Source organism: Gavia stellata, chromosome 17, assembly GCF_030936135.1.
Source record: "Gavia stellata isolate bGavSte3 chromosome 17, bGavSte3.hap2, whole genome shotgun sequence".
Taxonomy (NCBI): Eukaryota; Metazoa; Chordata; class Aves; order Gaviiformes; family Gaviidae; genus Gavia; species Gavia stellata.
In genome coordinates, this window is record NC_082610.1 from 376,212 (window position 1) to 403,560 (window position 27,349).

General features: G+C 73.3%; 4 protein-coding genes across 4 annotated transcripts; 2 read left to right on the top strand and 2 right to left on the bottom strand.

Annotated features, from left to right (window-relative positions):
- Nucleotides 1-650: 650 nt before the first annotated feature.
- Nucleotides 651-5,778, bottom strand: RTN4RL2 (reticulon 4 receptor like 2). The gene is given in 5 exon segments (XM_059826014.1): nucleotides 651-866; nucleotides 868-1,041; nucleotides 1,043-1,405; nucleotides 2,691-3,175; nucleotides 5,745-5,778. Coding segments are annotated over 5 exon segments (1,272 nt in total).
- Nucleotides 5,779-12,107: 6,329 nt separating this feature from the next.
- Nucleotides 12,108-18,669, top strand: SLC43A3 (solute carrier family 43 member 3). Its single transcript, XM_059826059.1, is given in 13 exon segments — nucleotides 12,108-12,297; nucleotides 13,038-13,167; nucleotides 13,764-13,810; nucleotides 13,902-13,978; nucleotides 14,079-14,171; nucleotides 14,796-14,935; nucleotides 15,454-15,560; nucleotides 16,238-16,399; nucleotides 16,478-16,591; nucleotides 16,756-16,893; nucleotides 16,896-16,941; nucleotides 17,305-17,428; nucleotides 18,514-18,669. Coding segments are annotated over 13 exon segments (1,524 nt in total).
- Nucleotides 18,670-19,079: 410 nt separating this feature from the next.
- Nucleotides 19,080-20,740, bottom strand: LOC132318502 (bone marrow proteoglycan-like). Its single transcript, XM_059826060.1, has 5 exons — nucleotides 20,680-20,740; nucleotides 20,411-20,511; nucleotides 20,187-20,318; nucleotides 19,536-19,668; nucleotides 19,080-19,138 (listed from the first exon to the last, which is right to left on the bottom strand). The coding sequence occupies exons 1-5, from the start codon at nucleotides 20,738-20,740 to the stop codon at nucleotides 19,080-19,082; spliced, it is 486 nt and encodes a 161-aa protein (XP_059682043.1).
- A 2,648-nt stretch (nucleotides 20,741-23,388) lies between these two features.
- PRG2 (proteoglycan 2, pro eosinophil major basic protein) lies at nucleotides 23,389-25,445 on the top strand. The gene is made up of 5 exons (XM_059826061.1): nucleotides 23,389-23,449; nucleotides 23,552-23,718; nucleotides 23,821-23,976; nucleotides 24,892-24,982; nucleotides 25,387-25,445. Exons 1-5 carry the CDS (start codon nucleotides 23,389-23,391, stop codon nucleotides 25,443-25,445), a joined length of 534 nt encoding a protein of 177 aa, XP_059682044.1.
- Nucleotides 25,446-27,349: the final 1,904 nt, after the last annotated feature.

The window sequence follows — 27,349 nt, forward strand, 5'->3', positions numbered from 1 at the left end:
CGGGCTGCCGGACAGCCCCTGCCGGAGCGGTGCCAGGCTGCGCAGGCTGTGGGTGACGGTGCGGGCAGTGGCCCCCGTGGCTCCCGTTACACCCGCCGGTGGTGCCAGCACCCTGCGAAGGGTGTGGGGTGCCAGCGGCACGGGTGTCGCCAGCCAGGGCGACGGCGGTTGTGTCACCCGGCCCCGCGGTGGCGGGCGCTGCACGGCAGCGGGGTGTGCGGCACACCGTGACGGGCGCGGTGGCGGGTGCTCGTGCGTGCGCACCCTGCGGCTCAGGGTGCAGCACCGCGGGGGGGTGTCCATCCACCCCCCCGTCCGTCCCCGCAGCGGGCTGCGCACGCCTCGCTGCCGCCCGGCCGCAGCGGCGGTGCCATCAATATTTCAGGAGGAGCAGGCAGTGACCTGGAAAGGCAGCGGCCCCCCCGCAGCAGCCAGGCCCCACTTTCCCAAAATAAGACCATTTTTAATAAATAATTTCCCACCTTTCGGTTCCTGTTGGGGGTTTTTCCCCGCTCAGGATGGGGGACACACCCCCCCCCCCCTTGCATCCTGCGCCCCCCCCCACACAGTTCTAGGGGCCCCCTCTGGGGGAGAAGGGGGGCACAGGCACCCCGAGGAGCTGGGACCCCCCCGGAGCGCCGGAAAGGGGCTCAGAGCCGGGGCAGGAGCAGACCCAGGAGGGGCAGGAGGACGTGGGGCTGGCGGGGGGCAGCGGCGGCCGTGGGGTCGCAGGGTGCCTGGGGGCAGCGGGCATCCCTGGGGGGGCCGCGGGAGTCGCGGGAAGGGGGGGGCGGCCGGGGCTGCGGTCCCCGCAGGTCGTGGGGGGGCAGGCCGTCGCGGTAGAAGAAGGCGGAGGGCGGCGCGGCCCGGGAGGGTGCCGGGGCGACCCAGCGCTCGCCCAGGGGTGCCCATCACCGCCACCCCAACGCCACCGCCGCCGCCGCCATCTTCCTCCTCCTCTTTCTCCTCTTCCTCCTCATCCTCGGGGCAGGCGTCGAAGTCGCGCGGGCGGAGGTGTCGCAGGTCGGTGCCGCGGCGGTAGTGGGGGGCTGGCGCAGGGCACGGGGGAGCTGGAGACGCGGGTGCGCCGGAACCAAGCCCAGAGCGGGCGAGCGCGGCAGTCGCAGGCCCAGGGGTTGGCGTTGAGGCGCAGGAACTGGAGGGCGGGCAGGGCGGCCAGCGGGTCCCCGGGCAGCGCCGCCAGGCTGTTGTTGAACAGGTAGAGGATGGTGAGGCGGGCCAGGCCCCGGAAGGCGCGGCGGTGGATGGCGACCAGGCGGTTGGCGTGCAGCAGCAGGCGGTCCAGGCTGGGCAAGCCTCGGAAGACGCCCTCCGATAGCGCCCGCACCCGGTTCCCGTGTAGGAAGAGGTGGCTCAGGTTGGCCAGGTCGGCGAAGAGGTCGTCCTGCGGTGGAGGGGGGAGAGGTATGGGGTGCGCAGCCCCACCGGGGAGCGCCCAGCCCTGCCCCGCGCCCGTGCGTGGTGGGCATCCCCTGGAGACCCTCCCGGGGGTGATCCGCAGAGCCCTGCCCCGTGTCCCCGTCCTGCAGGCATCACCCACCACCCTGCCCTACGTCCCTGCTCCATGGGTGTCACCCATCACCCTGCCCTGTGTCCGTGCTCCGCGGGTGTCACCCATCACCCTGCCCTACGTCCCTGCTCCGCGGGTGTCACCCATCACCCTGCCCTGTGTCCCTGCTCCGTGGGTGTCACCCATCACCCTGCCCTACGCCCTACTCCATGAGCGTCACCCATCACCCTTCCCTGTGTCCCTGCTCCATGAGCGTCACCCATCACCCTGCCCTACGCCCTGCTCCATGAGCATCACCCACCACCCTGCCCTGTGTCCGTGCTCCATGGGTGTCACCCATCACCCTGCCCTACGTCCCTGCTCCGCGGGTGTCACCCATCACTCTTCCCTGTGTCCCTGCTCCATGGGTATCACCCATCACCCTTCCCTGTGTCCCTGCTCCATGGGTATCACCCATCACCCTTCCCTGTGTCCCTGCTCCATGGGTATCACCCATCACCCTTCCCTGTGTCCCTGCTCCATGAGCGTCACCCATCACCCTGCCCTGTGTCCCTGCTCCACGGGTGTCACCCAACACCTTGTCCTGCATCCCTGCTCCATGCGCATCACTCAACACCTCGTCCCACGTGTATCACCAAGAGCTCCCTCCCATGTCCCTGCCCTGCTGGTGTCACCCATGACGCTGCCCCATGGCCATCACTCTGTCCTGTGTCCCTGCTCCGGGAGCATCACTTCGTCCCACAGCCCGGCTCCACAGCTGTCCTCCATCACCCTGCCCTACGTCCCTGCTTCATGAGCACCCACCACCCTGCCCTACGTCCCTGCTTCATGAACATCACCCACCACCCTGCCCTATGTCCCTGCTTCATGAACATCACCCACCACCCTGCCCTATGTCCCTGCTCCATGGGGGTCTCCCGTCTCCCTGCCCTATGTCCCTGCTCCGTGGGTGTCCCCCGTCACCCCGACCCGTGGGTCTCCCACCGAGCCCGGTCCCCTGAAGGCGTCAGCCGCCGCCCTGCCTCAAGCGCCTTCCCCATCCCCTGCCCCGCGGGCATCGCCAACCACCACCCTGCCCCACGGGCACCCCCTCGCCCCGGAGCCCTGCCCCACGGGCACCCCACGGCGGGGCCGGGGCAGCCCCAGCGCCGTGGCGGACCTGGAGGTAGAGCAGCCCGTTCTCCTGCAGGTAGAGGTACTGGAGGCTGTGGAGGCCGCGGAAGATGGCGCTGGGCAGGCTGGCCAGCTGGCACCGGTAGAGGTGCAGGGCCTGGAGGCGCCGGAGGCCGTGGAAGGTGTCGGGGGCCAGGACGCGGAGGTGGGGGTTGTCACCCAGGTCGAGCTCCTCCAGGGCGGGCAGGTGGCGGAAGGTGCCCGGCTGGATGGAGGAGATGTTGTTGGAGTAGAGCCAGAGGGTGACGGTGCTGGGCCCGAAGGTGCCCGCCCGCAGCGCCCCGATGACGTTGTTCTGCAGGAAGAGGCGGCGGGCACCGGGCGGGAGCCCCGCGGGCACCGAGGAGAAGTTGTTGGCCTGGCAGCTGACGGTGGGCGGCGAGACGTAGCAGGTGCAGAGCGCGGGGCAGGCGGGCGCCCCACTGGGCACCCACGCCAGCGCCGCCAGCAGCAGGGCCGCCAGGCGCCCGCCTGCGGGCACAGCGGGGCGTCAGCGCGGGGCATCGCCTGGGGCACTGCCCCGGCCCGGCCCCGCGCGCCCACCGCCCCGCCGGGGTCCTCCCAGGCAGCCCCCCCACCCCCCGGGCACTGCGCCCCAAGGAGCCCCCCGGGGCCGTGCCCACCCATGCGGCCGCGGTGCCCCAGGAGCGGCTCAGGGCCGCGAGCAGGCGTACGGCCCCGGTGCCCCAGGAGGACCCCATGGGGCTGGGCACCCCTAGGAGCCCCCCAGGACCATGCCCACCCCACAGGGCCACAGTCCCCCAGGAACCACTCAGGACCGTGACCGTCCATAGGGCCGTGGTGCCCCAGGAATCCCCTGGCCATACGGATGGCCCCCAAGGGCCATGACCACCCCATAGGGCTGGGCGCCCCGGGACCCCACCAGGACCGTGACCACCCCATAGGGCTGGGCACCCCGGGACCCCACCAGGACCGTGACCACCCCATAGGGCCATGGCCCCCGGGACCCCACCAGGACCGTGACCACCCCATAGGGCCACGGCCCCCAGGAGCCACTCAGGACTGTGACCAGCCACATGGCCATGGTCCCCAAGGAGCCCCCCAGGACCATGCCCACCCCAAAGGGCTGGGCACCCCGGGAGCCCCCCAGGCCCATGTCAGCCCCATAGGGCTGCGATCCCCAAAGACCCCCCCAGGGCCGTGCTGCCCCACAGGACCATGCCCACCCCACAGGGCTGGGCACCCCAAAAAGTGACTGCCTCATTGGACTGTGTTCCCCTGGCACCCCCGGGTCCATGCCTGTCCTCCGGGGCCACGGTCCCCCAGGACCCCCATGAGCCCCCGGCCACCCCACGTAGCCACACTCCCGTGGGACCGTGCCCACCCCATGGGGCCGTGCTTCCCCGGGACCCCCCAGGCCTATGACTGCCCTTACAGGGCCGTGGTCCCCCGGGACCCCCCAAGGGGCTGTGCCCACCCCGTGGGGCCACAACCCCCCCGGGTCCGCACCCACCCTACGGGACCACGCTCCCCCGGGGACCGTGCCCACTCCACGTGGCCACAAACTCCCGGGGACCCCCCGCCCAACTCAGGAGGGGGGTGCCCACCCCCCACCCCCCCCCCCACGCGCGCCCCCCGACAACGGGGCGGTGCCACGTGCGCGCGTGCCGCGGCCACGTGCGGGGCGGGGCACGCGTGGGCGCGGGCTGACGCTCTCGCCGGTGACACGCGCCGCCGCCGCTCCGGGTGTTCAGCGCCGCCGCTTCCCCCCCACCCCCCCCCCCCGCCCCTCCTCCCCGTGTCCATCCCCCCCCCACGCCCCCCCCCCCCCCCCCCCTCCCGCGGCTGCAACCCGAGAGCTTCATCCATAATTCAGCCCGGCAGCCTGGCCCCACGCCCGGGGATGCGTGGATGCTCCGAGCCGCCGGTACCGGGGGAGGGGAGGGAGGGGGGGCGGCGGGTCCCCCCCCCCGGTGCACCGGAGGTGCACCGGGGGGGGGGACCCGCCGCCCCCCCCTCCCTCCCCTCCCCCGGTGCGCCACGAGGGACGACACCCCCCCCCCCCACCCACGGAGGCGTCCGGCGCAGCTGCTCAGCGCCGCCCCCCTCCCCCGGCGCCCCGTGCCGGCGTGCGCCCCCCACCCGCGTCCCATCTGTCACTCCCCCTCGCCGCGGGCTGACTCAGTTGGGAGCTGAAGTCACCGGTTCCCGGGCATCGTTTCCCCCCCCCCCACCCCTCCCCACGCCCCTCCCCCTGCCCCCCACCCCCCCAGATCCTGGTACGGAACCAGCGCGCCGCTCGTGGGGACCCCACGGAGCCCGCGGTACCCACCCGCGGCACTCTCTGCACCCCCGCGGTGCCCGCACGGTGCACCGGGTGCGGCGTGGGGCAGCCCCACGCGGGGCTGAGGGTCCCGGCGTGGCACCGGGCACCCCGTGGGTCGCGGGGCACCCCCACGCGGGGCTACGCACCCCGGACGCCGCTCAGGGTGCGCCGGGAGTCGTGGGGCACCCAGACCCCGGGGTGGCCCCGCGCACCCCCTGGTCCCGGGGCACCCCCACGGCGGGCGGCGAGTCCTGGGGTGGCACCGGGCACCCCGTGGGCTCCCCGGGATGCGCCGGGGCTGCACCCACACCCGGGGCTGTGCGCCCCAGGGTGGCACCGGGCTCCCCGTGGGTCGCGGGGCACCCCCACGCCTCGGGCTGGAGTGGCACCGGGCACCCCGTGGGTCGCGGGGCACCCCCACGCCGGGCTGCGAGTCCCAAAGCTGCACCGAGCACCCCGTGGGTCGCGGGGCACCCCCACGCCTCGGGCTGGGGTGGCACCGGGCACCCCGTGGGTCGCGGGGCACCCCCCCCCCACGCCGGGCTGCGCGCCCTGCAGCTGCACCGGGCAGCCCGTGGGTCGCGGGGGGCGCACCCCGGGGTGCCCCGAGTCTGCACCCCACGCCGGGCTCCCCGCGCGCCCCACGGCACCCCCAGGGCCCCGGGACACCCCGAGCCGGGGCCGTGCCCCGCGGGGCGGCACCGCGGGGCTCCCCCGACCCCCGTGGGCCCCCCCGCGCGTCCCCGCGCCTACCTTGGGGCAGGTCCCGAGCCGTGGGGGGCCGCATGGCGCGGCGGCCGCTCAGGCGCTGCCCGCTGCCCGGGGGCTCATGGCCGGTGCCGGGGGGGCTGCTCGCCCCCTTGCCCCCCGCCGCGCCGCCGGGAGCAGCCGCCGCCGCCCCGGGGCATGGCACGGGTGGGCTGCGGGCGCGGGTGGGCTCGGGCTCGGCACGGCTCTGCCCGCGGCGCCGGTGGGGCTGCGCCCTGCCCCGCGCCGCGCCTTATCCCGGGGCGGCCGCGCTCCGCCCCCCGCCGCCGGCCCCGCCGCTTAACCCTTCCCGGGCCGGCCCGCGCCGCCCCACGCGCGGGGGGGGCCCGCGGGGGGCCGCCGGCGGCTGGGCGGGGGCAGGGGGACGCGCGGCGGGTGCCCACGGGGGACGCGCGGCGGGACCCAGCGGGGGGACCCCCCCGGGGACGCGGCGCTCGGCGGCGGGTGCCCCCACCGGGGACGCGGGGCTCGCGTGGGGGGGCTGCGAGCGCGGGACGCGGCGGGGGGCGGCCCTCCCCCCTCCCGCCGCCCCGGGACCGGCGCCGGGCCGGGGCGCCCGCAGGGACCGGGCCCCCCCGCGGGGGCTGGGCGCGCGTGGGTGCCGCGGGGCGGGGAGCCCGGCTCGCCGGCGGACGGCCGGGGGACGCGGCGCCCGCTCCGCACCCACGCAGGACCGCGGCGCTGTCCGCGGTGCCGAAGCCGGCGCTGTCCATGGTGCCGAGCGTGCCGCTCCCACCCGGGACAGCGGCAGACCGCCCCCCCCGCGTGGGGCCGCGCCGGCGGCCGGCGGGACGTGGGGCGTAAGCGCCTCGCAGCGGCCCCCACGCTGGTGCCAGGCGGGGTGGGGAGGGGGGCACGCGTGGCCGCGCCAGGCTGCGGCGGCACAAGCTGGCACCGGCGGCGTGTTTGCGGCGCCGTCTCCGGCGCGGCTCCCAGCGAGCGAAATACCACAAGCTGGCGCGGCGGGCACCCGTGGGTGGGGGCGTGGGTGGCGCGGGGCTGACTCAGGGGCTGCCATCCGCTCCCCGCCCCACCGGTGCCCCCCGCGTCCCCGGCACGGCCCCACGGCCACCCCGTCCGGGGCACCCCACCCGGGGTGCGCCCCACCCCGTAGGCTTTGCAGGGGGTCCTGGAGGGACGCACCCACCAGTGGGTGCCTGCGCCCACCCGCCTGTGGGGGACGTGGGGACAGGGGGGCAGAGGGACGGGCCCTGATGCCACCGGCCAGGCCGGGCGCGGACAGAGCCGGGTGATGGGGGTCCAGGAGAGGATGGGTGGAAGGAAGGATGGCCGCTGGAGGACAGCTGGAGAGGAGGACAGACGGACGGACAGACGGATGGCTGGGTGGAGGACAGCTGGAGAGGCAGACGGACGGACGGACAGATGGTGGGTGGAGGGCAGGGCAGGTGAGGGCAGGGGGTCTGGCTGGACGTGGGCAGGGCCGGCGGTGGGCAGCTGGATGGGTGGTGGGACAGACGGACGGCTGAACGGGTGCGAGGATGGGTGGAGTAGTGGTTGGAGGGGGACAGACGGATGGGTGACAGACAGATGGATGGGTGATGGACAGATGGATGGGTGACAGACAGACGGATGGGTGATGGACAGATGGGTGGGTGAAGGACAGACAGATGGGTGATGGACAGATGGGTGGGTGAAGGACAGACAGATGGGTGGCTGGCTGAGCAGATGAAGGGCTGGCTGGAGGGGTGGGGACGGTGGCGATAGGACAGGTGGCTGCGAGCGCCGACGGATGGACTGGCGGATGGACGGGGTGGCGGGAGGACAGAAGGACAGAAGGACAGAGGAGCGGACATGAGGCGGGTGGCCAAGGGTATGGTGATGGGAGGGATGGGGGGGTGCCCCAGGTAGGGTGGAGGCAGGGGGGCACGGGGCCAGGCGGGCTGTGGGGCGGGTGCCAGGGACAGGCAGGTGACAACACGCCACGTCCAGGGCAGGGACGGCAGCGGGCGCGAGCGGGCAGAGCCTGGCAGAGCGCAGGCAGGATGGCTCACGGCGGGTGGCATGGGGGGGCCTGGCCAGGGCATGGCTCTGGGATGGCACAGCTGGAGGTGGCCCAGGGGTGACCCAAGGGTGGCCCAAGGGTGGCCCAAGGGTGACCTCAGGTTGTCCCAAGGGTGGCCCAGGGGTGCCCCAAGGTTGTCCCAAGGGTGGCCTAAGGGTGGCCCAAGGGTGGCCCAAGGGTGACCTCAGGTTGTCCCAAGGGTGGCCCAGGGGTGCCCCAAGGTTGTCCCAAGGGTGGCCTAAGGGTGGCCCAGGGATGGCCCAAGGGTGGCCCAAGGGTGACCTCAGGTTGTCCCAAGGTTGTCCCAAGGGTGGCCCAGGGGTGACCCGAGAGTGGCCCAGGGGTGGCCCAGGGGTAGTCCAAGGTTGTCCCAAGGTTGTCCCAAGGGTGGCCCAGGGGTGGCCCAGGGGTAGTCCAAGGTTGTCCCAAGGTTGTCCCAAGGGTGGCCCAGGGGTGGCCCAGGGGTGACCCAAGGTTGTCCCAAGGGTGGCCCAGGGGTGACCTGAGAGTGGCCCAGGGGTGGTCCAGGGGTGGCCCAAGCGTGGCCCAGGGGTGGCCCAAGGTTGTCCCAAGGTTGTCCCAGGGGTGACCCGAGAGTGGCCCAGGGGTGGCCCAGGGGTGACCCAAGGTTGCCCCAAGGGTGGCCCAGGGGTGACCTGAGAGTGGCCCAGGGGTGGCCCAGGGGTGGCCCAGGGGTGGCGCAAGGGTGGCCCAGGGGTGACCTGAGAGTGGCCCAGGGGTGGCCCAGGGGTAGTCCAAGGTTGTCCCAAGGTTGTCCCAAGGGTGGCCCAGGGGTGGCCCAGGGGTGACCCAAGGTTGTCCCAAGGGTGGCCCAGGGGTGACCTGAGAGTGGCCCAGGGGTGGTCCAGGGGTGGCCCAAGTGTGGCCCAGGGGTGGCCCAAGGTTGTCCCAAGGTTGTCCCAAGGGTGGCCCAGGGGTGACCCGAGAGTGGCCCAGGGGTGGCCCAGGGGTGACCCAAGGTTGCCCCAAGGGTGGCCCAGGGGTGACCTGAGAGTGGCCCAGGGGTGGCCCAGGGGTGGCCCAGGGGTGGCGCAAGGGTGGCCCAGGGGTGACCTGAGAGTGGCCCAGGGGTGGCCCAGGGGTGGCCCAGGGGTGGCGCAAGGGTGGCCCAGGGGTGACCCGAGAGTGGCCCAGGGGTGGCCCAGGGGTGGCCCCGGGGTGGCCACAGCTGGAGAACGTCTCAGGGACACCAGGTAAGCAGGCGGCACCCCTGGAGATGGCGGGGGGGGCACAGGGATGACACGGGGGTGGGGTGGCACGCGGATGGCACCGTGGGGGGGCCCACGGGGGGCGGGCAGTGCCGTGGCCCGCCGGGGGGAGGGCTCTGGGCCGGGACAGCCCCTCCCGGGGCGGACCCCCGGGGTCACCCCCCGGGGCCGCTCCACCGGGGCCGCCTCCCGCGCCCCCCCCCCCCTCCGCCGCGCCCGGGGGGCGGGTCTGGGCCGCCCCGCTCCGCCCCGCTCCGCCCCGCCCGCCGCGGAGGGGGGGCAGCACCGGCATCACCGGGACCCACCGCGCAGCACCGGGCCGGGGAGCGGCGCCGGTCCCTCCCCGCCGCGCCGGGACGCGGGTGAGCAGCGGCGGCGGGAGGAGCCGAGCGGGAGCGGCGGGGCCCGGATGGTCCCACCCCCCGCGGGGGGGCCGTGGGGCGGGGGGGGGGCTGGGGGCTGGGGGGGGCAGCGGGGGGTGCTGGGCGCGGTGCTGGGGGTGCGTGGCAGCCCGGGCCGTGGAGCCGGGTCGGCCCCGGGGCTGTGGGGCGGGGCTGTGCCGGGGGGGGGTCTCCCCCCGCCCCCTGCTCGTCCCCCGGCCGCCCTGTGCCCCACACCCCCCCCGAGCACCCTCGGGCCTTGCGGGGTGCCCCCGTGGCGTGGGGCAGGCTCTGGGTGCTGGCGGGGCTGCGCCCCACGGCTGCCCACCCCCAGGGGCACCCCCCGCCACACGTGTCCCCCCGCCACACGTGTCCCCCCGCCACACGCCCGCGGGCAAAGTCCCCGTGGCCGGGGCTGCCACCGCTGCCCGCGCGCCCCACACCGCCGCCCCTAGCCCTGCTCCGTGGGGCGCTGGCACTGCCTACCCCGGGGGCACCCCGCGCCGCACACGGGAGGGCAGCGGGGCGGGGAGGGGACTCGTGGGGCACCCGCAGCCCAGCCCTATAGCAGCCCCTGGAGAAGCCACACGCTCACTGCCGGGGGAAAAGCAGCCCCTTCGCTGCGGTCGCTTACCGACAGGAAGGCGGCTGGAGGAGCCGGAGCGAGGCCCGAGCCAGCCCGCGCCCCCCGGGACGCCGGGGTCCCCTGCAGCCGGGGTGTGTGGGGCGCGACCCCCGTCCCCGCCTGCCCCCCAAGTCACGACTCGGGGTGAGCTGAGGGGTCGCGGCAGGGCCAGCGCGGCCGGAGGGGCTGGAGTCGCCGGTGCCAGGGGCCCCCGAGCCGGGCCCTCCTGCTCCCCATGGGGGGCTCACCGGTATGGGGGGGCTCTCCAGCCTGGCCAGGAGCGGCCGGCGTGGCTCGGCGACGCCCGTGTGCTCGGGGGGACCAGTATGGCTGGGCCTTGCCGGTACGGCTCGGTGGCAAACGACACCCCAGAGGGTGTCTCGGGGTGCCCCTGGCAGCGACACCCACGGCGAGCTGCCCCTGGCAGTGACGCCCATGACGGGGTGTCTCGGGGTGCCCCTGGCAGCCGCCCGCCACGGCAGCGGGGTGTCACCGGCCGCGCTTGGGAAGACGACGTCCCCCGGCTCCCCACCGCCCCCGGTGCCCCCCCAGCGGGTGCCCCGGCCCCTGGCCCCCCGCGGGGCAGCTAAATATAGCGCAGCCCCCCCGACCCGCTGGGATCGGGCACCACCTGCCCCCGGTGCCGGGTTAATCTTTAGCCGCTGGACGCTGTAATGAGGCCTCATTACCAGCCATTACAGCCGGCCGGAGCGGGGACAGGCCTGGGACAGGGACCGGTGACACGCTGACACGGGGGGCTCGGGTGGGCGCAGAGAGCCGGCGGGTGAGTGGGACGGGGGGGACACGGGGGACGAGGCCTTGGCGCCTGCGGCACCCGGCTGCGGGTCGCGCCGGTGGCACTGAGGGAAAGGAGGTCCCGGCCACGTGGGTCGGAGGTTGCCCGGGTGTCCCCTGTGTGTGGCAGCTCCCCAGGGGGGTGACGGGTCCCCGGCAAGGTGACAGAGTCCCCAGTGCAGTGGTGGGGTTCCCAGGGGGTGACAGTGTCCCCAGGGGACACATCACGGTCCCCAGCAGCGTGCCAGGGCCCCTGGGGGCATAACGGGGTCGCCGGGTGGGGTGTCAGGGTCCCAGAGGAGTGACAGTGTCCCCAAGAGCCGTGCCGGGGTCCCCAAGGGACATGCCAGTCTCCCCAGGGGGTGTGTCACTGTCCCCAGGGGGTGTGTCAGCGTGCCTGGTAGTGTGCCAGCGTCCCCAGGGAGGGTGCCAGTGTCCCCAGGGAGTGTGCCAGGTTCCCAAGGGGTGTGCCAGGGCCCCCGGTGGGGCATGCCAGGTTCCCAGCGGCTGTGCCAGGTCTCCGGGGGGGCGCTGGGGCCTCCAGGGGGGTGTGCCAGTGTCCCCAGGGGCTGTGCCAGGCCCCCAGGGGACACGCCGGGCACCCAGGGGAGGTGGCAGGTCCCTGGGACGGGCTGGCGCGCGGAGATAAGGAGGCCGCGGGGGGGTCCTGGCGTGGTGGGAGGACGGAGCCACTATCGGGTGCCGGCAGCCCCGGGGGGGCCCATGGGTGCTCCCAGGAGATTAGTGCGGGGGGCCGTGGCGGCGGGTGTGTGCGGGTGTGCGCGGTGCAGGTGTGCGCGGTGCGAGCGTGCGCCCCGGGCACCCCGTGACAGGGTCCAAACTCCGTGGCGGCAGCGGTGGCGGCGGCAGCGACGGCGGGAGGGCCTGGCCTCGTGCAGGTGGGTGGGGGTGTGCTGGGGTGCAGGAGGGGTGCCAGCGCACGCGCGTGCATGTGTGTGCATGCACGAGAGCACGGGTGCACGTGTGTAAGCACGTATGCACGCGTGCGAGCATGTGTGCACACGCGTGCGAAGCCCCGGCTGCAAGCAGGGTCCTTGCCTGTGCGCTGGCGCGCGCAGGGGACCGGTGCCAGCCACCGGCGGACAGGGACAAGGGGCAGCGCCGGGACCACGGTGGCCTTTGCCCGGGTGCCCACGTGCACCCACGTGCCCCCGAACCCCCGCTCTGGGTGCCGGCGGGGCGCAGGGGGGTGTCACCGCCTGGGTGCCAGGCAGGGCGTGACGCCCCGGCGTTTGTCACCCCACAGGCGCGGCGGGGACGCCCCAGGCCGGTGACATGGCGGGGGGGGGCGCGGGGGTGGCCAAGCGCCTGGGGACCCTCCTCTCGGGGCTGCTGGAGTGCGGGGCCTTCTGCGGCATCATCTTCGGCTGGGCCTCCCTCGTCTTCGTCCTCAAGGACCTGGGCTACTTCGAGGACCTGTGCCAGCCCACCGCCACCCCCGGCCCCAACCAGACCCTGCTGCCCGGTAGGGTCCCTGTCCCCCGGCCACCGCCAGCCGCCGTCCCCGTCCCTGCAGTTGCCCCGGCCCCGCTGTCGCCCTGCCTTGTGTCCCCCGTGTGCTTGTGTCCTGGGGTGCTGGTGGCCCGTGTCCACGTGGTGCCGGTGGCCTGAGGTGCCCCATGTCCCCGTGGCCTGGTGCCCTGCAGTGGCCCAAGTCCTCGCTGTCCCTGTGCCCATGTCCTTACTGTCCTGATGCCCTGAGGTGCCCCATGTCCCCGCTGTCCCCGTGCCCCCACTGTCCCTGTGCCCGCATCCCTGCTGTCCCCGCTGTCCTGATGCCCTGTCGTGCCCCGTGTCCCCTCTGTCCCTGTGCCCGTGTCCCCACTGTCCCTGTGTCCGTGTCCCCGCTGTCCCTGTGTCCGTGTCCCCTCTGTCCCCATGCCCATGTCCCCAAGCCTGTGTCCCTGCTGTCCCCATGCCCCATGGTGCCCTGTGTTCCTGCTGTCCTGGTGTCCCATGTCGCCACTGTTCATGTCCCTGTAGTGCCCCATGTCCCCTCTGCCCTGATGCCCTGTGGTGCCCTGTGTCCCTGCTGTCTCCATGCCCATGTCCCCACTGTCCCCGTGCCCACATCCCTGCTGTCCCCGTGTCCGTGTCCCCACTGTCCCCGTGCCCACATCCCTGCTGTCCCCGTGTCCGTGTCCCCACTGTCCCTGTGCCCACATCCCTGCTGTCCCCGCGTCCCCGCTGACGGCCGCCCCGCAGACTGCAGCCGTCAGGATGAGCAGTTCTCTCTGGTCTTCACCATCGGCTCCTTCATGAACAACTTCATGACCTTCCCCATGGGCTTCGTCTTCGACCGCTTCGGCACCACCGTCGCCCGCCTCATCGCCATGTGAGTGGGCGCGGGGGGGCAGCGCAGGCGGGCAGGGCTGGGGCACCCGTGCGTCCCCCGGGGGGTGAGGGCTTGTTGTTAGGGGGCTGGGGGGGGAGGCTGGGGGGGTGTTGTCGAGAGCGGGGTGGTTATCGAGGCAGCCAGGCAGGGTGGGGCAGGCAGGGCCCTGCCTGCACTGGGGGGGCACCCATGCCGGCTGGGGGGGCACCCGTGTCAGCCCAGGGGTGCACCCGTGTCGGCCCAGCGCACTGGCTTTGGGGCACTGGGGGGGGGCACAGCCCCTCCTGGCACCTGTCCCCTAGTGCCACCAAATGTCCCCACTGTGTCCCATGCCCCCCACAGCCCCAGGGGGCCCCCCATTTCCCCCAGCCCCCCATGTGACCTCAGGTGTCCCCAACGTCCCCAGGGCACCCCCATAACCGTAGAGCCCCACCGTGCCCCCACATCCCTTGGCCCCGGGGGTGCCAGGCAGCGGAGGGGCACCCATGAGATCTTGGGGTGCTGGGTGCCAATGCAACAGCAGTGCTGGGGTGCGGGGGTGCCAGCTGCCCCCCAGGACCCCGTCCCCACGTGTCACCGCTGTTCCCACGTCTCAGCTCCCTCTACACCGGCGGGACCCTGCTCGTCGCCTTCTCCACCCCAGGTGAGACCCCGCGGGCACTGGGTGCACCGGCCCTGGGGGGGGGACCCGGCAGGGACCCCCCCCTTGTCCCTGCTGACCCCCGTGTCCCCAGAGCTGGCAGTGCTGCTCTTCCCGGCCATGTCCATGCTGTCGGTGGGCGGCATCCTCCTCATCCTCACCAACATGCAGGTGAGTTTTCCCCGCACCCTGACCCCCACCCAGCGGCTGGGGCACCCTGCCCACTGCTGGGGGGGGCCCTGACAGCGCAGGGGGGGTGTCTCCGTGCCAGGTGGGTAACCTCTTTGGGAAGTACCGCTCCATCATCATCACCCTCTACAACGGGGCCTTCGACTCTTCGTCTGCCATCTTCCTCATCATCAAGGTGGGCACGGGGTCAGGGGGACGTGGCAGTGCCGGGGGGAGCCGGGGGGGCGGTGCTGGGTGCCCCCAGGGGCCCGTTGCCGGCACAGGCACCACGGGGAGGGCTGGGGACAGGGCTGGGGACAGAGTCGGGACACAGCTGGGGACACAGTTTGGGGCAGCTGGGGCACAACTGGCGACGCAGCCAGGGGACACAGCTGGGGACACAGCTGGGGGCACAGCTGGGGACACAGCAGGGGACACAGCTGGGGGCACAGCAGGGGACACAGCAGGGGACACAGCTGGGGGCACAGCAGGGGGCACAGCAGGGGACACAGCTGGTGATGCAGCCAGGGGACACAGCTGGGGACACAGCAGGGGACACAGATGGGTCGAAGCAGGGGACACAGCTGGGGACACAGCAGGGGACACAGCTGGGGACACAGCAGGGGAAACAGATGGGTCGCAGCAGGGGACAGAGCTGGGCCACCGCTGGGCCACCGCCAGGGACACAGCTGGGGACACAGTTGAGCTACTGCGGGGCCACACGTGGGGACACAGCCGGGGCCTGAGCAGGGTGGTGGCCCCGGGGCGGTGGCGGGTGGCCGGCGGTGCAGCCTGTCCCCGTCCCCGTCCCCGTCCCCAGGTGCTGTACGAGCACGGGCTGTCCCTGCGGGCCATGTTCCTCTTCATGGCGGCCTGCAGCGCCTGGCACCTGCTGCGCACCCTCTTCCTCATGCCCCGCACCCGCATCCCCTACCCGCTGCCCCCCGCCTACAACTACGGGTAGGGGGGCCCTGCCCGCACCCCCCAGGGCGGCGCAGCCCGTCCCGTGGCGCGGGGTGGTGGGTCCCGTCCCATGGGGAGTGGTGGGTCCCATCTTGTGGGTGGTGGTGGGTCCTGTCCCGTGGGTCGTGGGTCCCGTCCTACTGGTGGTGGTGGGTCCCTTCCCACGGGTGGTGGGTCCCATCCCGTGGGTGGTGGTGGGTCCCATCCCAAGGGTGGTGGGTCCCATCCCGTGGGGAGTGGTGGGTCCCATCCCGAGGGTGGTGGGTCCCATCCCAAGGGTGGTGGGTCCCATCCCGTGGGGAGTGGTGGGTCCCATCCCGAGGGTGGTGGGTCCCATCCCGTGGGGAGTGGTGGGTCCCATCCCATGGGTGGTGGTGGGTCCCATCCCGAGGGTGGTGGTGGGTCCCGTCCCGTGGGTGGTGGGTCCCGTCCCATGGGTGGTGGGTCCCATCCCGAGGGTGGTGGTGGGTCCCGCCCCACGGGCGGTGGGGGTGACGGGGCGGGCGGTGCCGCAGGCTGCGGTGCCCGGGGCGGTCCCAGTCGTATCGCACCTATGAGGAGAAGCGCCCGCCGGGGGAGGCCGGCCCCGAGGAGACCCCCCTGGAGCCCAGCGCCCCCAGAGGTGCCAAGGGCGGGGCTTGGGGGGGCGGGGCGTGTCTGTGAGAGGCGGGGCTTGTCTGGGGGGCGGGGCGTGTCTGTGAGAGGCAGGGCTTGTCTGGGGGGCGGGGCGTGTCTGTGAGAGGCGAGGCTTGTCTGAGGGGGCGGGGCTTGTCTGAGGAGGGCGGGGCGGGGATGGGCTCATCTTGGGTGGACCATGTTGGTGACTGGCATGTATGCGAGGTGGGCGTGGCTATGCAGATGAAGGGGGTGTGCCCAGGCTGAGTGTGGCTCTGCGTGGGTGTGGTCGGAGGGTGGGCGTGGCTATGCAGATGAAGGGGGTGTGCCCAGGCTGAGTGTGGCTCTGCGTGGGTGTGGTCGGAGGGTGGGCGTGGCTATGCAGATGAAGGGGGTGTGCCCAGGCTGAGTGTGGCTCTGCGTGGGTGTGGTCGGAGGGTGGGCGTGGCTATGCAGATGAAGGGTGTGTGCCCAGGCTGAGTGTGGCTCTGCGTGGGTGTGGTCAGAAGCTGGGCAGGGTTATGCAGATGGCGGGCGTGGCCACGGAGGTGGATGTGGGTGGGGCCCGGTGGGTGGGAGTGACCAAGGGCAGCAGCGGGTGGGCCTGGGGGCGGGACCAGGTGCGGTGGTGGGCGGGGCCTTGAGGGCGCATCTGGGCGTGTCCCCCCTGACGCTGGGGCGCAGGCGGCGGGGGCCCCCCCGGGGTGCCCTTCAGGGCCTGCGTCTGCTCCGGGCTCTTCGCCTGGCACGTGGCCTGGCTCTCCGTCATGCAGCTGCGCCACTACCTCTTCATCGGCACCCTCAACCCCCTCCTCGACCACCTGGCCCGCGGAGACCACCGCCTGGGTAGGGCCCGGCCGCCGGGACGGGGGACATGACCGGGGACGCCCCGGGGGGCCCGGCCCTGACACTGTCTCCCCGCAGTGAGCACCTACACCAACGCCTTCGCCTTCACCCAGCTCTGCGGGGTGCTCTGCGCACCGTGGAACGGCCTCATCCTCGACCGACACAAGCGGGGCAAGACCCCCCGCCCCGAGGGTAACTGGCCCCGGCCCCCCCCCGGCCCCACGGGTCCCCGGGGACCGTCCGTGCCGCCAGCGTCCCCCCGTACCCTCAGCGGGGCTCGTGGCTGGGAGCCGTGCCCTGACCCTGCTGCCCCTGGGGACATGGCACGTGGCGCCCTGACCCCTCGGTGCCCGCAGGGGCCCTGGGGGCACTGGCTGACCTGCGGGCGTCCGTGCTGTCGCTGGCGGTGACGGTGACGCAGTGCGTGCTCTTCTCGGTCTGCGCGGCGGTGCCCATGCTGCCCGTCCAGTTCGCCACCTTCGTGCTGCAGGTGCTCGCCGCTCCTTCCTCTACGGGGGCAACGCCGCCTTCCTGGCCATCGCGTGAGTCCTGCGGCTGCCACCGCCGCGGTGGCGGGGGACGGGGCGGTGGGGTCAGGGTGGTGGTGGCAGGGGACGGGGCGGTGGGGTCGGGATGGCAGGGGACCGGGCGGAGGTGGCAAGGGGTGGTGGCAGGGTCATCACGGTGGCGGCAGGGGATGGGGTGGTAGGGTCAAGGTGGGGTGGCAGGGGACGGTGGCAGTGTCGGGGTGGGTGGCAGGGGACACGGTGGCAGGGGACAGGGCAGCGGAGGACAGGGCGGCGGTGGCAGGGGATGGTGGCGGTGTCGTCGTGGGGGTGTCAGGGGACAGGGTGGCGGGGTGGGGGTGTCAGGGTGCGGCGGTGACGCGGCGGGTGGCCGGGCAGGTTCCCCCCGCAGCACTTTGGGAAGCTGTACGGGCTGGCCATGGCGCTGTCGGCGCTGGTGGCCCTGCTGCAGTACCCCTGCATCGCCCTGGTGCGCGGGCCGCTCCGCGGGGACCCCTTCTACGTGAGTGTCTGCCCCACGGCTGCCCCCAGGAGGGACGGGGGTCCTGCCCCACGCGGGGAGGGGGGTCCTGCCCCATGCAGGAAGGGGTCCTGCCCCAAGGAAGGATGGTGTCCTGCCCCATGGGGGAATGGGGTCCTGCCCCGGAGAGGGATGGGGGTCCTGCCCCAAGGAAGGATGGTGTCCTGCCCCATGGGGGAATGGGGTCCTGCCCCGGAGAGGGATGGGGGTCCTGCCCCAAGGAAGGATGGTGTCCTGCCCCATGGGGGAATGGGGTCCTGCCCCGGAGAGGGATGGGGGTCCTGCCCAAGGAAGGATGGTGTCCTGCCCCATGGGGGAATGGGGTCCTGCCCCGGAGAGGGATGGGGGTCCTGCCCCAAGGAAGGATGGTGTCCTGCCCCATGGGGGAATGGGGTCCTGCCCCGGAGAGGGATGGGGGTCCTGCCCCAAGGAAGGATGGTGTCCTGCCCCATGGGGGAATGGGGTCCTGCCCCGGAGAGGGATGGGGGTCCTGCCCAAGGAAGGATGGTGTCCTGCCCCATGGGGGAATGGGGTCCTGCCCCGGAGAGGGATGGGGGTCCTGCCCCAAGGAAGGATGGTGTCCTGCCCCATGGGGGAATGGGGTCCTGCCCCGGAGAGGGATGGGGGTCCTGCCCCAAGGAAGGATGGTGTCCTGCCTCATGGGGGAATGGGGTCCTGCCCCGGAGAGGGATGGGGGTCCTGCCCCAAGGAAGGATGGTGTCCTGCCCCATGGGGGAATGGGGTCCTGCTCCGGGGAGGGGTGGGGGTCCTGCCCAAGGAAGGATGGTGTCCTGCCCCGGAGAGGGATGGGGGTCCTGCCCCAAGGAAGGATGGCGTCCTGCCCCATGGGGGAATGGGGTCCTGCCCCTTGGGGAGGGGTGGGGGTCCTGCCCCAGGGAGGGATGGGGGTCAGGGTGCCGGCCCATGGTAGGGTGGGGGTCCTGCCCCTTGGGGAATGGGGGTCCTGCGCCTAACACAGGGAGCCTGGGGGGGCTGTGGGGCTGGTCCAGGGGCACCCCCTTGGGTGGGGTCAGCCCCCCGCCCCCATGCCCTGCCACTCCCCCCAGGTGAACTTGGGGCTCATCGCCGTGGTGCTGGTGGCCTTCGTCAGTCCGGTGGTGGTGGCCCGCGAGTGCCGGCGGCGAGCCAAAGAGTTGGGGGCTGCCGGCACCCCCCTCGCAGCCCCCCCAAGCGCCGAGACCCCCGCCGAGATGCCCCACTGAGCCCCGCACCCGCCAGGTGCTGGCCCAGCACCCAGCACCTGCTGCACCCCATTTTTCTATTGGACTTGGGGGGGCGGTGCTGTGCCAGTGGGTGTGTTTTTTTGGGGGGAATAAATATTGATGACCTCTCCGCTCACTGTGCTGCTCCCTCCCAGTGCCCCCAGCCGCTGGGGCTTCTCCAGTGTCTGCTATGGGGTTGGGCACCCCATTGCCTCCCAGGGCTGGGCGGCACAGACCCCCCCCCAGCCCCTGGCACACACGGACACACAGCCTCGGGTCACCTCTGGTTTACTGGGTCAGGGACAGCGGTCACCGTGGGTCCCCAGGGACTGGGTGGCCGTGGCAGCACCCCTGGGTGCCCTCAGCACTGGCAGGTGAAGGGGGGGCCATGGCAGCACCCCTGGGTGCCCTCAGTACTGGCAGATGAAGGGGTGCAGTTGGAAGCAGAAGCTGCTTCTCCAGAGCCCGTCTGGGGACAGGGGCCAGCGTCAGGGCCATGGGGTGGCCCCCAGTACCCCCAGTGCCCCTCCCAGGGCCCCCTCCCAGTACCCCCAGTGCCCAGATGCCCCCTCCCAATGCCCCCTCCCATTGTGCCCAGTGGCCACTGCCCCCCACCGTACCCTTCCCAGTGCCCCCAGTAGGTGTGTGCCACTCCCAGTGCCCCCAGTTGCCTTGTGCCCCTCCCGGTTCACCCTCCCAGTGCCCCCAATAGGGCTGTGCCACTCCCAGTGCCCCCAGTTGCCCTGTGCGCCTCCCAGTTCACCCTCCCAGTGCCCCCAGTGCCCTGTGCCCCCTCCCAGCGTCTCCCGAGTGTCCCCAGCACCCCGGTGCCCCGGCGCGGAGGGTGGGGGTGTGGGTGCCCTCACCGAAGGTGCTGAGGGTGGTGCAGGTGGTGAAGATGCGGCAGGGCTGGGTGGGCGCCCAGTTGGCGTAGTTCCAGGGGCTGCCGTCCTCCCACTGCGACCCCCCCTGCCGCAGCGCCGCCTCAGCACCCAGCGCCTGGCACCCAGCACCCAGCCGCAGCACCCCATTCTTGGCCCCTCGCCCCCAAACACCAGCCCCTGCACCCCATACCCAGCCCCTACCCCAAAAAAACAGCCCCTGCGCCCCATACCCAGCCCCTACCCCCAAAAACCACACCCCCACCCAGACCCTGCACCCCATACCCAGCCCCTACCCCCAAAAAACAGACCCCCACCCAGACCCTGCACCCCATACCCAGCCCCTACCCCCAAAAACCAGACCCCCACCCAGACCCTGCACCCCATACCCAGCCCCTACCCCCAAAAATGAGACCCCCACCCAGCCCCTGCACCCCATACCCAGCCCCTACCCCCAAAAAACAGACCCCCACCCAGACCCTGCACCCCATACCCAGCCCCTACCCCCAAAAAACAGACCCCCACCCAGACCCTGCACCCCATACCCACCCCCTCACCCCCAAACCCAGCCCCAGCACCCACACTGAGCCCCAGCCCCAGTCCCAGCACCCCCGGTGGGGGCCGGGCCCCCCTCACCCTGCTGCTGGTGACGGCCCCGATCCAGAGCGCGCGGTAGGTATAGGTGCGTGCCAGGTTCGCCAGCTCCTGGTTGCGCGAGGCGCTGTGCACCGAGGGCAGCTGCCCCCTCAGCACCTCCCGGCAGTACCGCTGCGGGACAGGGCACGCCTTGGCACCCTGCCGCACCCACCGGCACCCACCGGCACCCGCCGGCACCCGCCGGGCACCCACGTCCCCCTCACCTGGGCACCCGCGTAGGTGAGGTGCTGGGTCACCACTGTGTAGCGAAAACGGTGGCCCTCCTCGGCCACGCGTGCGGGGACCTCCTGGGGGTGTCGGGGGGCTGGCACCGGGGGACAAGGTGAGGGCTGGCACCCGGGGGCACATGGCACCGGCCTGGTGGGGTGCGCGTGGCACCTCTCCCGGGTGCCTGGGGTGGCTGGGGGACCCAGGGGACCTGGGGGTGTCCCCACGGTGTCCCCGCGGGGTGGGCAGCGTGGCGGGCACTCACCGGGGTGGCTGGCGGAGGCCGTGCCCAGCAGGGCCAGGGTGAGGAGCAGGCAGGGCTGCATGGCACGGCTGGGGACACCGGGCAGCTGGGGACACCGGGGAGCTGGGGACACCAGAGAGCTGGGGACACTGGGGAGCTGGGGACACCAGAGAGCTGGGGACACCGGGCAGCTGGGGACACCGGGCAGCTGGGGACACCAGCACCCTCGGGAGGTGCCATGTCCCCAGTCACCCTCTGCCCCACCCCAATGTCCCCGGTGCCCCTCTGCCACCCCCTTGTCCCCAGTGAACCTTTGCCATCCCCAGCGTCACCCCATGCTCCCCGTGTCCCCTGTGCCACCCTCCTCATGCCCCAGTGTCCTTCCTGGTGCCACCCCTACGGCCCTGGCACCCTCATGCCACTCCATGTCCCCTGTGTCCCTCTGACACCCCCAGCTCCACCCCATGTCCCTCACCCCCATCCTGCCCCTCTGCCCCCCCCGTGTCCCCACTGTCCCTCTGCCATCCCATGCCACCCCGTGCCCTGTCCCCTCTGCTCCTGCTGCCACCCCCATGGCCCCCAGCCCTGCCGTGCCCCCCATGTCCCTGGTTCCCTACTGCCATCCTCAGGGCCACCCCGTCCCCAGGGCACCCCGTGACACCCTGTCCCCCCCCCATGTCCCCCTGGCACCCCAGAGCCACCCATGCCAGCCTCAGGGACACCCACCCCGGTCCCCGTCCCCAGCATAGGGGGCTGAGCCCACCCCGCTGTCCCCGTCCCCGTCCCTGTCCCCCGCTCCTCACCTGGGGGCTGGGGGGCTCTGCCCGCTGTCACCCTTATATGGGTGATGGGGCCACATGTCCCCACCGCAGCCTTGCGCCACCCCCACCATGGCCCCCACCCGCCAACTGCTGGGGACGCGGGGGGGGCACCCTGGGGGTCCCGCCTGCACCCTGCCCGGCTCTGCCCGGCGCGTGGGGCACCCAGGGACCCCTGGGGACTGGGGAGAGGGGGCTGCGGGGCGGGGGGGGCAACGGGGCACAGGGCGTGGAGGGTGGGGGCTGCGGGGGCGCGTCTGTGGGGCGCAGCGGGTCTCGGGAGTGGGGGGTGTTGGGGTGCTGGGGTGCTGGGGGTGCTGGGGTGTTGGGGTGCTGGGGGGTGTTGGGGTGCTGGGGTGTTGGGGGGTGCTGGGGGGTGCTGGGGTGTTGGGGTGCTGGGGGGTGTTGGGGTGCTGGGGTGTTGGGGTGCTGGGGTGTTGGGGTGTGGGGGTGTTGGGGTGCTGGGGGGTGCTGGGGGGTGCTGGGGTGCTGGGGTGTTGGGGTGTTGGGGTGTTGGGGTGTGGGGGTGTTGGGGTGCTGGGGGGTGCTGGGGGGTGCTGGGGTGCTGGGGTGCTGGGAGGTGTTGGGGTGTTGGGGTGTTGGGGTGCTGGGGTGCTGGGGTGCTGGGGGGTGTTGGGGTGCTGGGGGGTGCTGGGGTGCTGGGGTGCTGGGGTGCTGGGGTGCTGGGGGGTGTTGGGGTGCTGGGGGGTGCTGGGGTGCTGATACCATCTCCCGCCGGGCAGCGCTTGCCCAAGGGCCGTTTCCTCCCCAACGGCCGTGGCCCCCCGCGTCCGGCCCGGCCGTTGGCCCACAGCCCCCCCCGCCTGCCCCCCCGGGCGGCCCCTTCCCCTGCCCCGGGCCCCCCGGGGCTCAGGGGTCAGCACCCCACAGCCTGGGCCCCTGCACCCCTCCCCTGTGCACCCCACACCCCCACAACCCCCACCCCCCTGCCCCGTGCCCCCTACAAGCCGGCAGCCCCCACCCCATGCCCCCCGCACCCCAAACCCCTGCAGCCCCCACCCCATGCCCTGTGCACCCCGTGCCTGTGCACCCCCCCAGCAGCCCCCTCCCCTGCACCAGATGCACCCCGAGCACCGGGCAGGCGGGGTGCAGGCAGGGCCCCCCCGGGGTGCCCCCCCCATGCCCAGCGGTTGGCGGGTGGGGGCCGCAGTGGGGCTGGGGCTGGGGTGGCGCAAGGCTGCGGTTGGGGACACGTGGCCCTGTCACCGCTATAAGGGTGATGGGGGGCAGAGCCCCCCAGCCTGCAGCGGGCAGAGCCCCCCAAGTCCCAGGTGAGGAGCGGGGACAGGGTTGGGGACGGGGACGGGGACAGTGGGGTGGGCTCAGCCCCCCGATGATGGGGCTGGGGACCGGGGTGGGTGTCCCTGAGGCTGGCACGGGTGGCTCTGGGGTGCCAGGGGGACATGGTGGGGGACGGGGTGGTACAGGGTGCCCGGAGGATGGGGGGCCTTGGGGACAGCAATGGGGAACCAGGGACATGGGGGTGGCACCGGGGGTGGCAGAGGCACACTGGGGCACGGGGGGGGGTGGCACAGGGGATGTGGGGAGGATGGGGTGATGCCGGGGGTAGCAGAGGGGCACAAAGCATGTGGCGGTGGCAGAGGGGCACTGGGGACACAGGGGTGGCCCGAGGGTGGCAGAGGGTGACTGGGGACATGGCAGCTCCCGAGGGTGCTGGTGTCCCCAGCTGCCCAGTGTCCCCGGTGTCCCCAGCTCTCTGGTGTCCCCAGCTCTCTGGTGTCCCCAGCTCCCCGGTGTCCCCAGCTGCACGGTGTCCCCGGACTCCCCAGCTGCCCGGGGTCCCCAGCTCTCTGGTGTCCCCAGCTCCCCGGTGTCCCCAGCTGCCCGGGGTCCCCGGTGTCCCCAGCTGCCCGGTGTCCCCAGCCGTGCCATGCAGCCCTGCCTGCTCCTCGCCCTGGCCCTGCTGGGCACGGCCTCCGCCAGCCACCCCGGTGAGTGCCCGCCACGCTGCCCACCCCGCGGGGACACCGTGGGGACACCCCCAGGTCCCCCGCACCCCCTGTGCCCGGGGTGATGCCCTCCGGTGTCCCCAGCCCCTGCCAGCCCCGAGGCGGAGGAGGCGGCGCTGGAGGTGCCAGAGGAGGACGCCCGGTGCCCGCTGGAGAGTGAGACGAGGGCGCTCAGCATCCCGAACCCGTTGGGTGCCACCACCTTCCGCTACGTCATCGTCACCCGCTGCCAGACCTTCCAAGGCGCCCAGGTGGGCAGGGGGTGGGCAGGGGGTGGGCAGGGGGGTTTGGGGTCAAGGGGCACAGCGTGCCACCCAGGCGTCCCCGTAACCGGCGCCTGTTCCGCTCTGCAGCGCGTCTGTGCCCAGTGCTACCGCGGGCGCCTGGCCTCCATCCACAACTACCACACCAACGCCTGCCTGCAGCGCCAGGCGCGGCTCTGCACCAACCGCGGGCAGGTCTGGATCGGGGCCATCACCCGGCCTGCGGTAAGGGACCCCCCGTGCCCCGTGCCCACCGCCCCACTCCGGCCCCATGGCACCCTGCCCGGGCCAGGGGCACCAGCCCTGTCCCAGTGTCCCCAGTGCCCACCTTTGGGTGCCCCAGCCCTGTCCCAGTGTCCCCAGTGCCCATCCCTGGGTGCCCCAGCCCTGTCCCAGTGTCCCCAGTGTCCACCTTTGGGTGCCCCAGCCCCGTCCCAGTGTCCCCAGTGCCCATCCCTGGGTGCCCCAGCCCTGTCCCAGTGTCCCCAGTGCCCACCTTCGGGTGCCCCAGCCCTGTCCCAGTGTCCCTAGTGCCCACCTTTGGGTGCCCCAGCCCTGTCCCAGTGTCCCCAGTGCCCATCCCTGCATGCCCCAGCCCTGTCCCAGTGTCCCCAGTGCCCACCTTTGGGTGCCCCAGCCTCGTCTCAGTGTCCCCAGTGCCCATCCCTGGGTGCCCCAGCCCTGTCCCAGTGTCCCCAGCGCCCATCCCTGGGTGCCCCAGCCCTGTCCCAGTGTCCCCAGTGCCCACCCCTGGGTGCCCCAGCCCTGTCCCAGTGTCCCCAGTGCCCACCTTTGGGTGCCCCAGCCCTGTCCCAGTGTCCCCAGTGCCCATCCCTGCGTGCCCCAGCCCTGTCCCAGTGTCCCCAGTGCCCATCCATGGGTGCCCCAGCCCTGTCCCAGTGTCCCCAGCACACATCTTTGGGTGCCCCAGCCCTGTCCCAGTGTCCCCAGTGCCCATCCCTGGGTGCCCCAGCCCTGTCCCAGTGTCCCCAGTGCCCACCTTTGGGTGTCCCAGCCCTGTCCCAATGTCCCCAGCGCCCATCCCTGGGTGCCCCAGCCCGTCCCCCACCCCGCCACCCCCCGGGCCCCCCGGGGCCCGGTGCCGGGGGGTGTCCCCATGCCCTTGACCCCACTGCGCAGGGTGGGACCGTGCATTGCCAGTGGGAAGACGGGACCCGCTGGAACTACTCGCACTGGCTGCGGGGTTACCCGCTGTGCACCCACAGATACTGCACCTCCCTCTGCACCAACAGTCAGTGGGGCGGGGGCACGGGGGGCACCCGGGGCCCTGGGGGGCTCTGTGGGGAGCCTCTGCCCATGGGCGGGTGGGGAGGATGCTGGGGGGCCCCGGCTGGGGAGGGGGTACCCGGGGGGCTGGTATATGGCAGTTTGGGGGGGCTGGCACTGGGGGGCTAGGGGGGGTACCCGGGGGGCTGGTATATGGCAGTTTGGGGGGGCTGGCACTGGGGGGTTGGGGGGGTACCTGGGGGGCTGGTATATGGCAGTTTGGGGGGGCTGGCACTGGGGGGTTAGGGAGGGTACATGGGGGGCGGGTGCCTGGGGGTTCAGGGTGGGGTCCCTGGGGTCTGGGCGCCGGTCCCTGGGGCAGTGGGTGCCGTTGGGTGCCAGGGCTGACCCCCCCTCTTCCCCCCCCAGACGGGCGCTGGAGAAGCCTGGGCTGCCAGGTGAGGCTGCCCTTCATCTGCAAGTACTGAGGGGCTCAGCCCCCCCGCGGCGCACCCCAGCCCTGCGGCCCCCCCGGGGACCCCCCTGCTGCCGTGCCCCCCCGCTGGCCCCACGGCGGGGGGCTGCACCCCCCCACCCAGGTCTCAGTAAAGTATCATCTCTCGGCACCCACCTCCGTGTTTGGGCCCCGGGTGGGTGGTGGGGGTCCTGGGGGGTCCCGGGGGGTCCCAGCGCGGGTGCTGGGTGCTGGGGCTGTAAGGAGGGCGGTGGGGAGCACCCTGGGGTGCAGAGTTGGGGGGGGGGGGGTTGGGGACAGGGGTGTCCCTCGTGTCCTGCACCGCCTCTGTGTGGGCAATGGGGGGGCACAGGTTCCGCTCCGTGGGGGCTGTGGTGGCACCCTGACACCGGGGCACCCCCAGACCGGTGGCTTCACCCTACCCCCCCCCACCTCTGCACCCCAACCCTTCCCATCAGACCCCCCCAGCCACCCCTCACCCCCCCGCACAGGCTGGAGACGGGTGGGTGCTGCGAGCCGAAGGTTTATTGGGGGGGGGGCAGCCCCCCAGCGTGGGGCCGGCTGGGAGCAGGGAGGTGGGGGGGGTCACAGAGGTGGGGGGCACGGGGGGGGCTGAGCCCCTCCGTACGGGCGGGTGAAGGGCAGCCACCCCCGGCAGCCCACGCGCCCCCAGCACCCATGGGGCGGGGGGGGGGGCACCCACTGCCCCAGGAAGCAGCACCCAGCCCCAGGGGCCCACCCCAGTCCCCCCGGGCAGGGACGTGGGAGCTGTGGGGACCCGGGGGACGTGGGGTGGGACCCCCCCGGGGGGGACCCCCCCGGCCAGGTGGCACCTGCGGAAGGAGCACTGGGGTCCTGGGTCAGGGGGACAATGAGGCTGGGGCACCCTGGGGACACTGGGACAGGGCTGGGACGCGTGGGGCGAGCACTGGGGACACTGGGACAGGGCTGGGACGCGTGGGGCGAGCACTGGGGACACTGGGATAGGACTGGGATGCCCAGGGTGAGCACTGGGGACACTGGGACAGGGCTGGGACACGTGGGGTGAGCACTGGGGACACTGGGACAGCACTGGGATGCGTGGGGCGAGCACTGGGGACACTGGGACAGGACTGGGACGCGTGGGGTGAGCACTGGGGACACTGGGACAGCACTGGGACGCGTGGGGTGAGCACTGGGGACACTGGGACAGCACTGGGACGCGTGGGTGAGCACTGGGGTCACTGGGACAGCACTGGGACGCGTGGGTGAGCACTGGGGACACTGGGACAGGGCTGGGACGCGTGGGGTGAGCACTGGGGACACTGGGACAGCGCTGGGACGCGTGGGTGAGCACTGGGGTCACTGGGATAGGACTGGGATGCCCAGGGTGAGCACTGGGGACACTGGGACAGGGCTGGGACGCGTGGGGCGAGCACTGGGGACACTGGGACAGCACTGGGACGCGTGGGTGAGCACTGGGGACACTGGGACAGGGCTGGGACGCGTGGGGTGAGCACTGGGGACACTGGGACAGGGCTGGGACACCCGGGGCGAGCAGTGGGGACACTGGGACAGAACTGGGACACCCGGGGCGAGCACTGGGGACAGGGCGGGCGGCAGGAGCCCGGCGGGGGTCCTGGTGAGCCCCCCACCCGGCCGCGGGCGATGGCCCTGGTGCAGATGAGTGGGCTGCGGGTGGGGGCCAGGTTCCCACGGTGGCACCGGGTGCACACGTGCTGGGGGGGTGACGGGGCGCTGGGGGGGTGATGGGGCACTGGGTGTCAGCAGGGTGGCACTCGGAGGGCTGTGTCCCCCACCTCCACGCCCCGGGCACCCCAGCCCTGGTGCCCACCTGGGTGGCCCGGGGGGACGTCCCTGGGGCCCTGTGACCCTCTGCCACCCCTGGGGCCACCCCCACATGCCTTGTGCCCCTCT

Excerpts from the sequence above, each read along its gene's own strand:
- LOC132318502 (XM_059826060.1), bottom strand. The coding sequence starts at position 20,740 with ATGCAGCCCTGCCTGCTCCTCACCCTGGCCCTGCTGGGCACGGCCTCC. Across the intron at positions 19,669-20,186 it reads GGGCCGTCACCAGCAGCAGG|GCGCTGGGTGCTGAGGCGGC; the intron begins GTGAGGGGGGCC and ends GCTGGGTGCCAG. Across the intron at positions 19,139-19,535 it reads CACCACCCTCAGCACCTTCG|ACGGGCTCTGGAGAAGCAGC; the intron begins GTGAGGGCACCC and ends CCCTGTCCCCAG.
- PRG2 (XM_059826061.1), top strand. The coding sequence starts at position 23,389 with ATGCAGCCCTGCCTGCTCCTCGCCCTGGCCCTGCTGGGCACGGCCTCC. Across the intron at positions 23,719-23,820 it reads AGACCTTCCAAGGCGCCCAG|CGCGTCTGTGCCCAGTGCTA; the intron begins GTGGGCAGGGGG and ends TCCGCTCTGCAG. Across the intron at positions 24,983-25,386 it reads CACCTCCCTCTGCACCAACA|ACGGGCGCTGGAGAAGCCTG; the intron begins GTCAGTGGGGCG and ends TTCCCCCCCCAG.